General features: G+C 42.3%; 1 protein-coding gene across 1 annotated transcript; it reads right to left on the reverse strand.

Annotated features, from left to right (window-relative positions):
• Window positions 1-1,448: 1,448 nt before the first annotated feature.
• On the reverse strand, window positions 1,449-2,046 carry LOC125383253. Its single transcript, XM_048401575.1, has 2 exons — window positions 1,782-2,046; window positions 1,449-1,630 (listed from the first exon to the last, which is right to left on the reverse strand). The coding sequence occupies exons 1-2, from the start codon at window positions 2,044-2,046 to the stop codon at window positions 1,449-1,451; spliced, it is 447 nt and encodes a 148-aa protein (XP_048257532.1).
• Window positions 2,047-13,430: the final 11,384 nt, after the last annotated feature.

Consider the following 13,430-nt stretch of genomic DNA (forward strand, 5'->3'; position numbering starts at 1 on the left):
CCTATGGCGATCAGTGCACACTATCTCGGTATTCTGGATAAACTTTGCTACATTGATTGACCCAAAAGCACAAAAACTCTGTTAACTTCAAACCTACTTGTGTAATCACTACTTAGATGAAAAGATTGCCACTTTGCAAATAATAGTAATCTTGACTGGGCCCAAATTTATGTCAAAACATTTAATGTTACTTGAGACTCCACACTAAGGTGGTTGCAGTAAAGACTACTGCATCGATTAATACCAACAAATTCTTGTTTATTTCAGATTAAAATGTCAGACCATGAACCATTCAGTTTCCGTCTTGCTAAAGTGTTGTGTGGATGAAAGTAGGAAAAAAAAAAAAATTCTGTTTGTATGGTTATTCTTGGATTGTCTGATCCAGACTCCATTATGTACAGACCTCTGTCATATAGCTGGAATATTGCAGAGTGCGGCGTAAAACAATAAATCAACCAGAAAGAGGATTGCTTTTGTTTGTTTGTTTGTTGCCAAATGCCGCTATATGACGGTGGTCTGTAAATAATTGAGTCTTGACCAGACAATCCAGTGATTGACATCATGAGCATCGATCCACACAAATGGGATACGATGACATGCATCAACCAAGTCAGCAAGCCTGACCACCAGATACCTTAGTTGCCTCTTATGACAAGCATGAAAGTGGATTGCACCTGACTGGGTAGTCGTATCTAAAGAACAAACTGAGAAAGGAATCCAACTCAACTCAAGAATGATTTGACAATTCCTGATTGTCTCAGCCCTTGGCATGTTAAAACATTGTTCTAGGCTCCATTTTGATTTTATTATATATTTTATATAAACTACTGGGCAAAAGAAAGTTTTCACCGACTTCACTTGACCAAACACCAAAAACAAGGGCATATGTGAGATTTATGATGATTAATTTATAAACAGAAATCATTTTCCATGAATTAGAATGAAAATGCATTGTAATGCCGATATTGCATTCTCCGCAATACACAAAGAAAGAGTCAAGGGGTCCAATTTAAAAATTACACAAAGCAGAGTTCATTGAAAAAGTGCATGAAGTGCATTAATGACATAGTAGTCAGGTAACACGTCATCAATAGCGAGTGTGACCACCCTGGGCATCCATGCACGCCAACACACGCCTCATTGACGTCTTCAGTCGGCAGATAACGTCAACAGGAATCCTGTTCCATAAGTTCAATAGAGTCTGTTCAAGTTCCTGTCGGTTCGCTGGAGGCGGTACATGTTGTCTCAGCTGACGATCAAGATGATCCCAGAGATGTTCAATGGGGTTCATGTCTGGAGAACAAGGTGGCCAGGGCAATATGTTGACGTTAACATTGTTCAGGTAGTCTTTAACAATTCGGGCGGTGTGAGGCCTTGCGTTGTTTTGTTGCAAAATTAATCCTCTTGGCTGATGTTGAATAAACAGCACAACAACAGGTCTCAACACTTCATCGCTGAGCATTAAGGTTTCCTCGGATGATAGCCAGCCTTCTTGTAATCTGGCCACACATGCCACCCCATACCACCCCATACCATGACGCCTCCACCTCCAAACAGTTGAACTTCTCTAATGCAGTTTGGCGCCAGTCGCTCTCCCCTTCGTCGAAAAACTCGAACTCTGCCATCGTTCCTGAACAGACAGAACCGACTTTCATCTGTAAAGAACACTCTCGCCCAGTCACGTCGCTGCTACCGACGTACAGTTCGTGCCCATTGCAGTCTGCGTTGACGGTGTAGACGGGTCAAGGCCATTCCACGGAAGGGTCGGTAGGCTCGTATACCGGCCGTACGAAGTCGTCGAAGGACTGTTCGTCTGCTGATGGCATGCCCTAGTGCTGTTGCCGCCGCTGACGTCGCCGTCACACATCTGTTTCGGAGGTGAATCTGCCGGATGTAGCGGTCTTCGGCCGGTGTTGTCACTCTCGGTCTTCCCGATCTTGGCCGGTCTTGAGTCTGTCCTGCCTGTTGGTAGCGGATTATCAACTTGCTGATGGTGGTCTGGGAGCAGTTGAAGGTTCTGGATATCTGACGATGAGTAGCCCCCATATTGGCCATACCGATCGCTCTGTCTGGTTGCGTTTGTGTAAGTCTGGGCATATTCTTGGTGTTTTTTTGCCTACTGAATGCCTGCTCTGTCCAACGTCGGTATTTATGCCACAATCACGCACGTGCATTTGGACCAATGTCTCAAAATCACGTTTTGCACGTTTTCAACAATGCATGATTTGGAAAGTTGCGTTCGAAAATCTGCGTTGTGGTTGTGGTCATGTTGCATTAGGGCGAATGTTTTCTGCGGGGGTTCAAACCTGTACCAGCTTTTTTGCTTTTTATACAACTATTTTTAAAGTGAAAACTTTCTTTTGCCTGGTAGTTTATATACTCACACGCAAAAGAAACGCAAGTCGAGTATGCACTATACATGTCATTTATTTTCAACAGTAAAGACAAGAAATACTAATAGGGCAAGATTGACAAAATTTTGACTGAAGACAGTTTACTGGATTAACAGGCAGATGACAATTGTTTTTTTCAAATGTTAAGGGCTTACACAGTTTTGGGTCAATACCCAAAATGTCAGTCAATACCTGGTGTGACCACCATTAGCATTGATCACTGCCACACATCTCCTGTAAATTGAGTGGATCAGACGATTTGTGAAGGCCCTAGGGATCCTCCTGCACACATCAAGAGCAACTGTGCGTAGTTCATTGGCAGTTGTAGGGACTGGGCGCACATTGTGCAGACGCCTTTGAACCTCATCCCACAAGTGTTCGATTGGGTTCAGATCAGGGCTGAGGTCTGGCCACGGTAGAACACGGATGTTGTGTTGTTGCAGAAAGGCCATGGTAGCTCTGGCAACATGGGGACGAGCGTTGGAAAATGTGTTTTTGATGTTGTGCAAAAAATGGAACAACGTGGGGTCTGATCACTTGGTCGATATGCCGCTGAGCAGTGACGCCGTGTCCCCGATCTTGACCAACATTCAGAAAGCACAAGGGTCAAAGTTTCGCATGAAGTCCAATCCCTGCCCATATCATGATGCTAGGTCCACCCCATGGATCCCTTTCCACAACGTTTCTGTCAGCGAAACGATCACCTCGACGCCGCCAAATTCTGACTCTTCCGTCTGCATGGGAGACACAAAAGCGACTTTCATCAGAGAAGATGACACGCCTCCACTCACGATGACGCCAATTGCGATGACCCAGTGCCCACTGAAGTCGTGCTTGTCGATGCCGTGGTTGGAGAACAGGACGACGTGCTGGTCGGCGACATCTGAGGTTGTTGGAACGCAGACGTCGGATCACAGTGTCCCGGCTAATGTGTCGATTATGTGTTCCTATGGTCTGTCGAGCACTTTCACTTGCAGTTAGGAACGGATGTTGACGGGTAATCTGCCGATCTTGTCGAGGTGTGGTGACCCTAGGACGACCGCTCCGAGGAAGGTCATCTGTGGTCTGTGTAGCATTGTGTCGATGCAGGAGACGGTAAATTGTGGTTATGTTAACGTTGAAATGACGGGCAACATCTTGGACAGACTCTCCAGCTTCCAAACGTCCGATAGCCTGGTTTCTCTGAATATGAGTTAGGCGTGGCATTGTTGACCAAGGAGTGGTAGGCCCAAGAATCGGCCACAGTTTTATACCCAGTACAGTTCGTGACAGTTCGTGCATTTTCGATTTCGCGAGAAATGGGTGCATGATACCCACATATTCATTGAAATGGTGACCGCCTCCGTGGTCTGGTGGTAGAGCGTCGGCCCGGAGAGCGGAAGGTCCGGGGTTCGATCCCCGGCCGCGTCATACCAAAATACGTTAAAAGATGGTACTTGTTGTTACCCTGTCTGGCGCTCGGCATTAAGGGGCTAAAACAAGGACTGGTCGGCTCGGAGTCAGTATACTGTGTCTGAGTGGTGTATTCATGTTAAACTGCGGCATGGTATCTCAGTGAGCTAGCACTATAAATCGGCATCAGTCCGGACTAGTAAAAGCAGCCACACAGACACACACACGTACATGCACGTCGCTATATAAGTGCAATAATCTTGGACACGACGTTAAACCCCATTTCACCTCACCTCACCTCATTGAAATGGTGCGTTTTGGCGATTCGTTTTTTATGTTACTTTTTTACTCGGGGCTTCCAAAATGCAACTAAAAATATTGATAACACCGTCAGGCTTCACTACATGCTAAAACTCGTATCAATTTATGGTTCCGTGTTTGTTACCTATTTGCTTAAAACCACTTACGTTTCTTTTGCGTGTGAGTATATATATATATATATATATATATATATATATATATATATATATATATATATATTTCACTTTATTTCTGAAAGACTTCGCCAGTATCCCCCCTCATATATCTATTTAAGGTGGGTACGGGCAGAAGTCTTATCAACACGTTAATCTACTCCCTAGGTGTATACTTTACATTTTTGACTCTGAAAATGAAAATTGATAATTGAAAAATATCTTGTGGTTGACCTACTTTTGCCATACGCAGAGATTGCTTTAACCTCGTTAATAACAAATAGGGAAAGCTGTTTCTTACAAGTACTGTGTTGGGTGACAAGATGTTTTTACTATGTTTTGGGGTGAATTGCTGTGAAAAGTTAGGTTGTAGCAAAGACATGTCAATGCACGAGGGCTACTGTGCACCACTGAATGTTTCGGAGATAGGCGAGTGGGTGAACTCTGTAATTCGCGTAACTTACGACCTTTCTGAAGTCGCAGCTCGAAAATACAGTACAGCAAATCTTCAAAGACACATAAAGTACATGTTATATACCCCATATCCAGATAGTAAGTGAAACATCGTATCACGCAATGACTGCCGAGACGACAAGTTTTGCGGGAGATGGTGTCACATGATCAGATAAGTTCCTCCCAGTGTTCATTTAAGACCACTGCAGGTTTAAGGGCACAACACACGTCTCGCTCTGAACGAACGCTCATCAGTAGCAGAAGATACTGATATTGTGACAAGTGTTTTGACGGCAGCATAATTATTTGGATAAAGATCTTCTTTTGCAAAATCCAATGTTGCTAATAGGAATGGTGGCTTTTCGGGTGCAGGGACGTCTTTCCAGCGTCCTCTCCATCGTCTGATGTCAACAGTTGGTTGCTCAAGTATATTTTGTTGCAGTTTAATGAATTGGCTGAATATTCTTCCATTTCATCTGTCGTGGGGTGAACTAGTCGTGAATACTGTGCTTCAAAACGGCCATTTGGACAAATCAGACTGTTCTAATTGAGGGGACTTATGATGAAGCAAGGGGAAGTAAAGACTTCACTTCCCCGTGCTTGATAAATCCTCTTTCAACAGCTCTTCCCATGCAGTGTAATCAGCACGGATTTGTCTCAGACTACTGATGACAACTGCGAATCTGAAAGACTTGCCCAACATGGGTTCAGGACTCTCTGGTCGACACGCCATAGTCTCTTTGGCATTTTCGTTTGATTCCAATTCTTTAGTAAATGCCAAGAGATGACTTGCAGATTATAAACGTAAGTTGACCAGTTGATTATGGATTTGACAGGACAGTTGCGAACTAAGGCCAGAATCAAACAAAAGGGCGTACAGTAAATATATCCCGATTTATGATTTTAAAAGAATAACGCATAACTAAATCTGCTCCCAACGAGTGAATATTTCTGGTTTCTCAGAAGAGCGAAAGGGAGTCAGGGAGATACCACAACTATTCACGAAATTAATAAAATTGGTATTACACGGGAGCGACTTAGGCATTTTATTTATTACTTTCCGCTTATAACATATCCTGTTGCGCAGTGGAAGGCGACATTCACGTGTCTACCTTTCGTCTTTTCTACTCCACTGGAAATTATACGATTAATGGGGAACTAAACATGATTCTCTTCCTATGATTTGGTTGGTTGGTTGGTTTGTTGTTTAACGCCACACACAGCAATATTCCAGCTATATGACGGCGGTCTGTAAATAATCGAGTCTGGACCAGACAATCCAGTGATTAATATCATGAGCATCGATCCACGCAATTGGGATCGATGACATGCATCAGACCTATTCAAAGCCGGAATCTTCACGTGTTCGGTTCATATGAGTCGAACCAGAGACCATATAATAATCTATTATATGGTCTCTGGTCGAACCAAAGACGCGTATACGTACATGTACATACATACATACATGCACACATAACACGCGAAAACGGGTCCTACGTCCAGGGGGCGCCCGGAAGGTTTCATCAGACGTCCGGGAGTTTAATAATTAAGTGCAGTTAGTCAATAAAACATGTCTTTCTCAGCTTGGAAAGATCGTGAAAATATCCACTGGCGTACAAATAATATGAACCAAGTAGTAGTTTGGAGTTATTTCCCTTAGATGTCAGATACTTCCGGGTTTACTGGCAACATGTTGATGTTATTGCTCAACTCTGGGTATCGCAAGTTTCCACCGTTAACGTAGCTGCGAAGAAGACGTCTAAGTTGTGACAGCTAAGAAGGTGAATTTCCGTGTGACCGTACCATCATTATAACAGAAAATATGTAGTTCAGAAACTATCTGAAATGATATTACTTGAAATGAATGGCATTTTATTGATTATTCAGTAGAGAATCAACTTTAGGAATGTTGTCATAACTTGATGGACAGTGAAAATAGTTCAAACTCAGACCACAAAGTTCAACAAATGGCTCCAACTGAAATGTTAATTTGTGTTGTGGGGAAATGTTTGTATCATATAATCATTGAGTGGTAAAGCTAAAACGACCCTCCGCAAAAAAATCACCGAGCGAACACGGAACCTCACCCAAAGCAAAAGCGGCTACTTCATGTACTATTGCGAGGCGAAAACGGCACCTAATTATTATTTTTTACTTAATAGTTTTTTTTAAAACACGCAATACATGAAATTAAACTCACGGGTTCACATGCAAACACAAATATTTGTGAAACGTGATTGAATGTGAAATTTTAAGCTGAGGATGAGGATAAACTGAACAGGTAAGTGTATAATATTGATAACTATGTTATATATAAAAGTATTTATAAAAATAATGTAAAATACCACAGTGCCACTGCCATTCTCCAAAAAGTGATATCTCCTGTGGAAGCCATCCGATTTTGAAAACATTTCCTTCAGATATGACTTCCTGTATTATATATACTAGCCACAGAAGGAAACTGTGCACATAGGAAATCAAAATATATATTGGAACTACATGTATACATAAATATAGATTTAAACACAGTAATTAGTGAATTGAATTGAACACATGTGTGTGCAACGTTTCTTGTTGGCAGTGGTTACGGCATCGGTACATGCAACATGTTTGTGCATTGTGCATGTGTATCTTGATAGACTGGGGGCACAGGTGGCCCGGTCTACTAAGGTGCCGCAATTCACTGTGCAGAGTTGCGTCCCTTGGGCACACCAGAAACCTATGATTGTGGGTTTTAATCCCGGTTCACCCCGATTACGTTTCTAGGTTTGTCAGCACCATACACGTGCTCGTGGGTTTCACCGAAGTGGTAAACATCTGAGACCTGCATCACTTCGGGCTTTCCTCCCACATTAAGCTGACACGCCGCGATATAACTGGAATACTGTTAACAGCGGCATTAAACCCAACTCACTCACTCTTGATAAACTGTGTGGAGCACATGAATGTCAAAAACTGCTGTCAATTTGGGAAGCATGATTGTTTGACCATTCACAACATTAAGCAGCTAATGAACCACACATCATGCCATGACTCACGACTGCACAACGTCATGAGGCTATTGGGGTGGTCCGTTGGGGAATGTCTTATCGTCAGGTGGCTGCACATTTCCATTGCCCTGTTGAGACGTTATCAGAACAATAATGAAGTTGCCGATCACAACGTGCAGGACGTCCATGCGCCATGACAGGACAGATGGATACGGGTGAACCACTGGTTCCAGACTTCAGTGTATCCACCCCAACACTGATAGGAACCACTTACGTGATTACGGGATACAACCACGTTGTCCCGTCATACGACCTATCCTGGTGCAGCGTCATCGTCCAAACCGTCAAAGGTGGTGCCGAAATCACATCCGTCAACCTCGGACAGATGAGTCCAGAATTAACATTTCCCACAGTGACGGACGTCAGATGTCTTGGCAGCGTTATGCCCAAGACTGTGTCATGGAGAGGAATCGCTGTGGGGGTGGTTCCATGATGATTTGGGGTGGGATATGTGCACATCAAAGAACAGGGGAGTTTGACAGGTGTGGGCTACAGAGATCAGATTCACGAACCAGTGGCAATTCAGTTTCGTCAATGTCATAGCACAGGCTTGACATTCCAACAGGATAATGCCCGTCCTCACAAGGCTAGGGCTGCCATGGCTTTTCAACAGCACAATGTTCAAGTACTGCCTTGGCCTGCAAATTCACTAGATCTCTGCTCTGTGGATCATGTGTAGGATGAAATAGAGCGACGTCTACGTCGTGTACCAAATCCGCCACATAACGTTTGTGTTTTGGCAGCAGAGTTGTAGAGAAAATGGCTAGCCATTCCACAAGACTTCCATGCCCATTTGATAGACTCTTTATGTCAGTGATGCACTGCTGTTATCACTGCTCACGGTTGGCATACACATTATAGAGTTTGTGACATTGTTGTTTGACCCCTCAACGTCAATGTCATGGACATTAAACATGCTGTTCTGCCATCTACTTATAATCTCAATATCCACCTATTAAAGTTTACCATTGTGTTTACATGGAAACTTTTCATTGTTGTTATATTTGAAAATTTGAAATAATTTTGACAATGTACAGTTGCTTTTTGTGGCTAGTATATGTAGGTGTCTAGCTGTGTCCTACTCTTCTCAGTATAACAGATGCAAGCGGTACACCTTGGAAGGACTGAGTCCCTAGGGTGCTTATTACCGTATGTCTCATTGGGAAATGCATTGCTCATCAGCTTACCTAGTGCCATTTGCTCATTTAAATATTTCTAAATTTGATTTTGTTGTGTTTCCATGGAAACAATTTGAACTTAGTCTCAAAGAACTCTAGGCTTTGTTTCCGAGCCATAAGTCAAAGCAGTAAATAATTTTTATGAAACTATGCATGTGCAATGACCATATGCTCCATTGTTAATATATAATTAATGCTAAGGCCCAAATGACCGAAACATCTCTATCCGACCATTGCTGGGGGTCTAAGTGGAAACGAACGCCGCCAGGCCCAGCTATTTGTCAAATTGTGCTGCAAAATATAATTGTTGCTTGATTCCCGAGTTAAATTCTGGGACAGTCTAGGTTATGCTGGAAAGCAGGTAACCAGAAACCCTTATTAGTATATATATATTTGTATTAATACAAATAATGATATGGATATTTCTGACATATTCTTTTATTCCCTTAAGGCTAAGGTGGGTTCCCTCCCACTGAAACAAGGATCAGTCAGTGGCAACTATTGGGATGGGGGATTGTTATGTCACAGAGACAGTTGGTTGGATAGCTGCCTGTTTAGCATAGATTGGCTCTCTTCCATCTTACGTGGGTCGCGTGCATTGTGCCAGTAACGACGTGGAAGAATGTCAGAAAAACAAACATGAGGTACCCTGCAGGTGCGCACTTGATGGATGTCTCCATATCAAGGAGGAGCCAGCTTGTCTTTGTGGAGCCCTGGTCATTGCAACCCAGGGTGTCTTTGTACATAGTGATCTTAGCACTAAGGTGATAGTACTTAACTCCCATACCTTAACATAGACTTATGACAGTCATAGCAGTAAGGTTGTTTTGTACAACAACACCCTGGTGTATAACCACAGATGAAGGGCTGCACCGCGTTGCCTTGACCTGAGCATCTATGACTTGGTCCAGTTCATTCCACCGGAGGCTGCCCTTCGCCAACAACAAGTTCCTTTTGTGGGGCACCAGCTCCGGACGCTGTGGGGATAGCTGTAGCCTTGCCCTTGCCATAAAGCTTGATTGTACATACATGTTATTAGTTTCATAACCAGGAAATGATTGGTACAATCCTCAAGGCCATCAAATTAATGGTAAGAAGTTATTGCTGCGATATATGTTTTTACTGTGTTGGGAGAATGGTTGGTGTTGGTGAGCAATAAAGTTTACGACCTGATCAAGGGGTACTGGCCATGTTTCTGGAAGCTGATGTACAGATCTGAACTACTTCAGTGTGTTGATGCCTGTCTTGTAGGTCGACCAGATATTTTCAGATAGGGACTGTTGCAGTAGCCTGTCTGCGTCTTGTTTTAGATCTGCCATATGTTGTCCAGGTCCGGCGTTGGCGCAGGGTATGCTTCTGGTGCTGCTGCCCAGAAGCGATTGAGCTGAAACCTTGAGAGTTTATTGGCTATAACATTAGCATTGGTTGCAATGTATTTAGATTTAAACAAGATGTTATGATTAAGACAAAGGATAATGCGACAGAGAAGATTCATCACCCGAGGGGCTTTGGTTGATTGCTTGTTGATAATTGACACCACTGCCTGCTTGACGCAGTTGAAAGGTATGTTCTTGTTCATCAGTTGTGTTCATCACCCATAACTGGATGGCCAAGACAATGGGAAACAGCTCCACAAAGTGTTGTCCCATGTCAAGTGTTGTCCCATCCTTAAGACCCTGAAGATCCGGGGTAAAATAGATCTTTAGCAACCCATGCTTGCCGTAAAAGGCGTGGATCCCAATTGCATGGATCGATGTTAATAATGTCAATCACTGGATTGTCTGGTCCAGACTCGATTATTTACAGACCACCGTCAAATAGCTGGAATATTGCTGAGTGCGGTGTAAAACAACCAACCAACCAACCCATCCTTAACCGACTGGTTAGATCATCTGTCGCAGAACCATTTGTCCTGGAGGGAGCCCCAAAACCTATGCTGCCTGCTGCATCTGTGTTAAGCTGAAGGTGAGAGTTGTCTACCCACAGCTTGTCCTGAAAAACTGATACACCGTTAACGTTCGTGAGAAATGTAAGCCACATTTGAAGATCCTGTTTAACCCATTCTGTGATTTGAACATGATGGAAAGGTTGCTTACCTTGGCAGAGGAGGTCGATGAGTCTTCGGCAGAACGCTCTACCCATTGGGATGGCATACAACATTGAGCTTACCAGTGAGCGACTGTTACTCTTTCTTCGTTGCCTTTGAATTGGATGTGGCGAGGATGTGCCGTATTTGAGCTGTGATTTCACTGATCTTACCTTCCAGTATTCTCACCTGTGTAGCTAGCGTGTCTATTTCAAGATCCAGAAATGTAAGTTGAGACACTGGGCCAACTGTTTTGTCCTGGGCGATGGAAATACCTAGCTGAGTTAGCATGTCTAAAGAAGACTGCAAATAGGATTGGCATTGTGTTGTGCCCTGCTGTTCCCCGGTCAGAAAGTCATCGAGGTAATGCATGATCAGTATTGCTGGGAGACGCTGACTTATGCACCATTGTAGGAATGAGCTGAATGTCTCAAAGATAGCACATGATATTGAGCAGCCAAATGGTAAGCATTTATCAAGTAAAATTTACCTTCAAATTGGATACCCAGCAGTTCAAAATCATCCGGGTGTACTGATATAATTCTGAATGCTGACTTGATGTCAAACTTTGCAAGCAGCGCTCCCTTTCCCAAGTGTTGCACCATTTGTACAGCTTTATGAACTTGTCGTAAGAGAAGGAACATGCTTGTGTATCTGTCTGGTCGTTTATTGACCCACCTTTGGGATAAGACAAATGATGTATTAGACGAGGATCATCTTATCATTGTGAGTCTGACTGTTTCTTTGGGACTAGACTTCTAGGAGAGAACATGCCAAGGGGCAAGTGATTAATGGTCCTGCCATTCTGTTCAGATCCAGTTCTTTTTTAAGCTTTTGTCTGACGATGTCTCTCCTATCTGACACGGGTCCTGTCGCACAGGTTTTTAGTGGTGCATGAACCATGATCACAGTGGTGATTTGGTGATGTATGGGATGTGTTTGGGTGAGTGGTGTTTTTGAAGCTGGAAACTCAGTGAATTGTGAGTGACTCGCGTAATCTAAAAGTGTGGTAGATATTTTTAGCAAGTTGTGTAATGGTGTATTTACATTTAGAAGACATAAGATTTACAAATTTTTCATATGATGGATTAGTGTGAAAATGTGTATCAATAAAATGTAAACGTAATGTTGAATATGAAGTACAAAAAAGAAGGAAATGATATTCATTTTCAATGTAGTTGAAGTCCAATTTTTGACATTGTGGGCAAAATCTTTTGTTTTCTTCTGTATTGGTATGACGTCCAGTTTCGATCATAAGTTTATGGCAGCTGCATCGGAATCTTGTTAGGGTTTCTTGATAGATCTTCTTGTTTACATCCTGAAGGTACATTTCTATTGTTAATACCGATTTGAAAGTTAAATATGTTTTAAGTTTTGTTTTTTGAGATAGGTTTTTTAATCCAACGTTGTTGATCACAGTCCACGATACGTTGTTTGAATTGTGAAATGAAAATTTGCGGATCTCGAACATCTTGAATTATCCAGGCGTAGCCAAATCCATATTGAAAAGAATGTTTTTTTATGTATGTTGCCCAGGATATATGGCCAGCTTCATCTAATTTGTACATCATTAAATACGATCAGTGTTCATAGAGATTAATTTTGTCCAGTATAAAATACATTTACTGATATAATACACATATAATCGTTGTCTTCCAGTTTCACCAAGAACAGCTTACATTATTTGGTAGGTTAAGAATCCGTTTGTAATATTTAGTCTGTACCATCTCTATAGTTTCGTAGTATTGGAAACCCCAAACTTCAGAGCCATATGTTAATATTGGTAAAACCATGGATTCGAACATCTTGATTGCAGTAGTGATTGGTAATCCTCCACATAGATAGTTTATTTTATAGATATAATGACATACTTTTTCTGCTTGTTGTTCAAGTGTTGCCGTTGCTTTTGTCCATAGCAATGTAGGAGTGAAAAATAGTCCCAAATATTTATAAGATGAAACAGTCTCTATCTTTTCTTCTCTGTAAGTCCAATTTTCATAGTTCCTTAAAGGTCCACCATTTCTAAAAACTATTATCTTTGATTTGTTCATATTTAGAGACAGTCCCCAATTTTTACAAAATTCACTTATACAGTTGATCTGTTGTTGTAATCTTCCAGTGGTATCAGCATGTTGGCAACATCATCGGCGTATAATAAAAAACAAATATTTGGATAAGTATATAAATATACAATTTATTAGAAAATGTACAATTTTTGCACCGGCGATGTTTGTTGAGTGTGTAGCATACGTTGAGGGCTGGGTCTGAAACACCTGAAGCAGTCAGCTGAACCGAATGAACCACCGACCTGTAGACGCCCTGACTGCGGGAACATGTATTTTAGCCATAGCTCACCGTCAATAATAATGCGATATGAGATGCGATGAAAGGCTGTCTCGAAAGTG

Source organism: Haliotis rufescens, unplaced genomic scaffold (assembly GCF_023055435.1).
Source record: "Haliotis rufescens isolate VD_foot unplaced genomic scaffold, xgHalRufe1.0.p SCAF_22, whole genome shotgun sequence".
NCBI classification, from domain to species: Eukaryota; Metazoa; Mollusca; class Gastropoda; order Lepetellida; family Haliotidae; genus Haliotis; species Haliotis rufescens.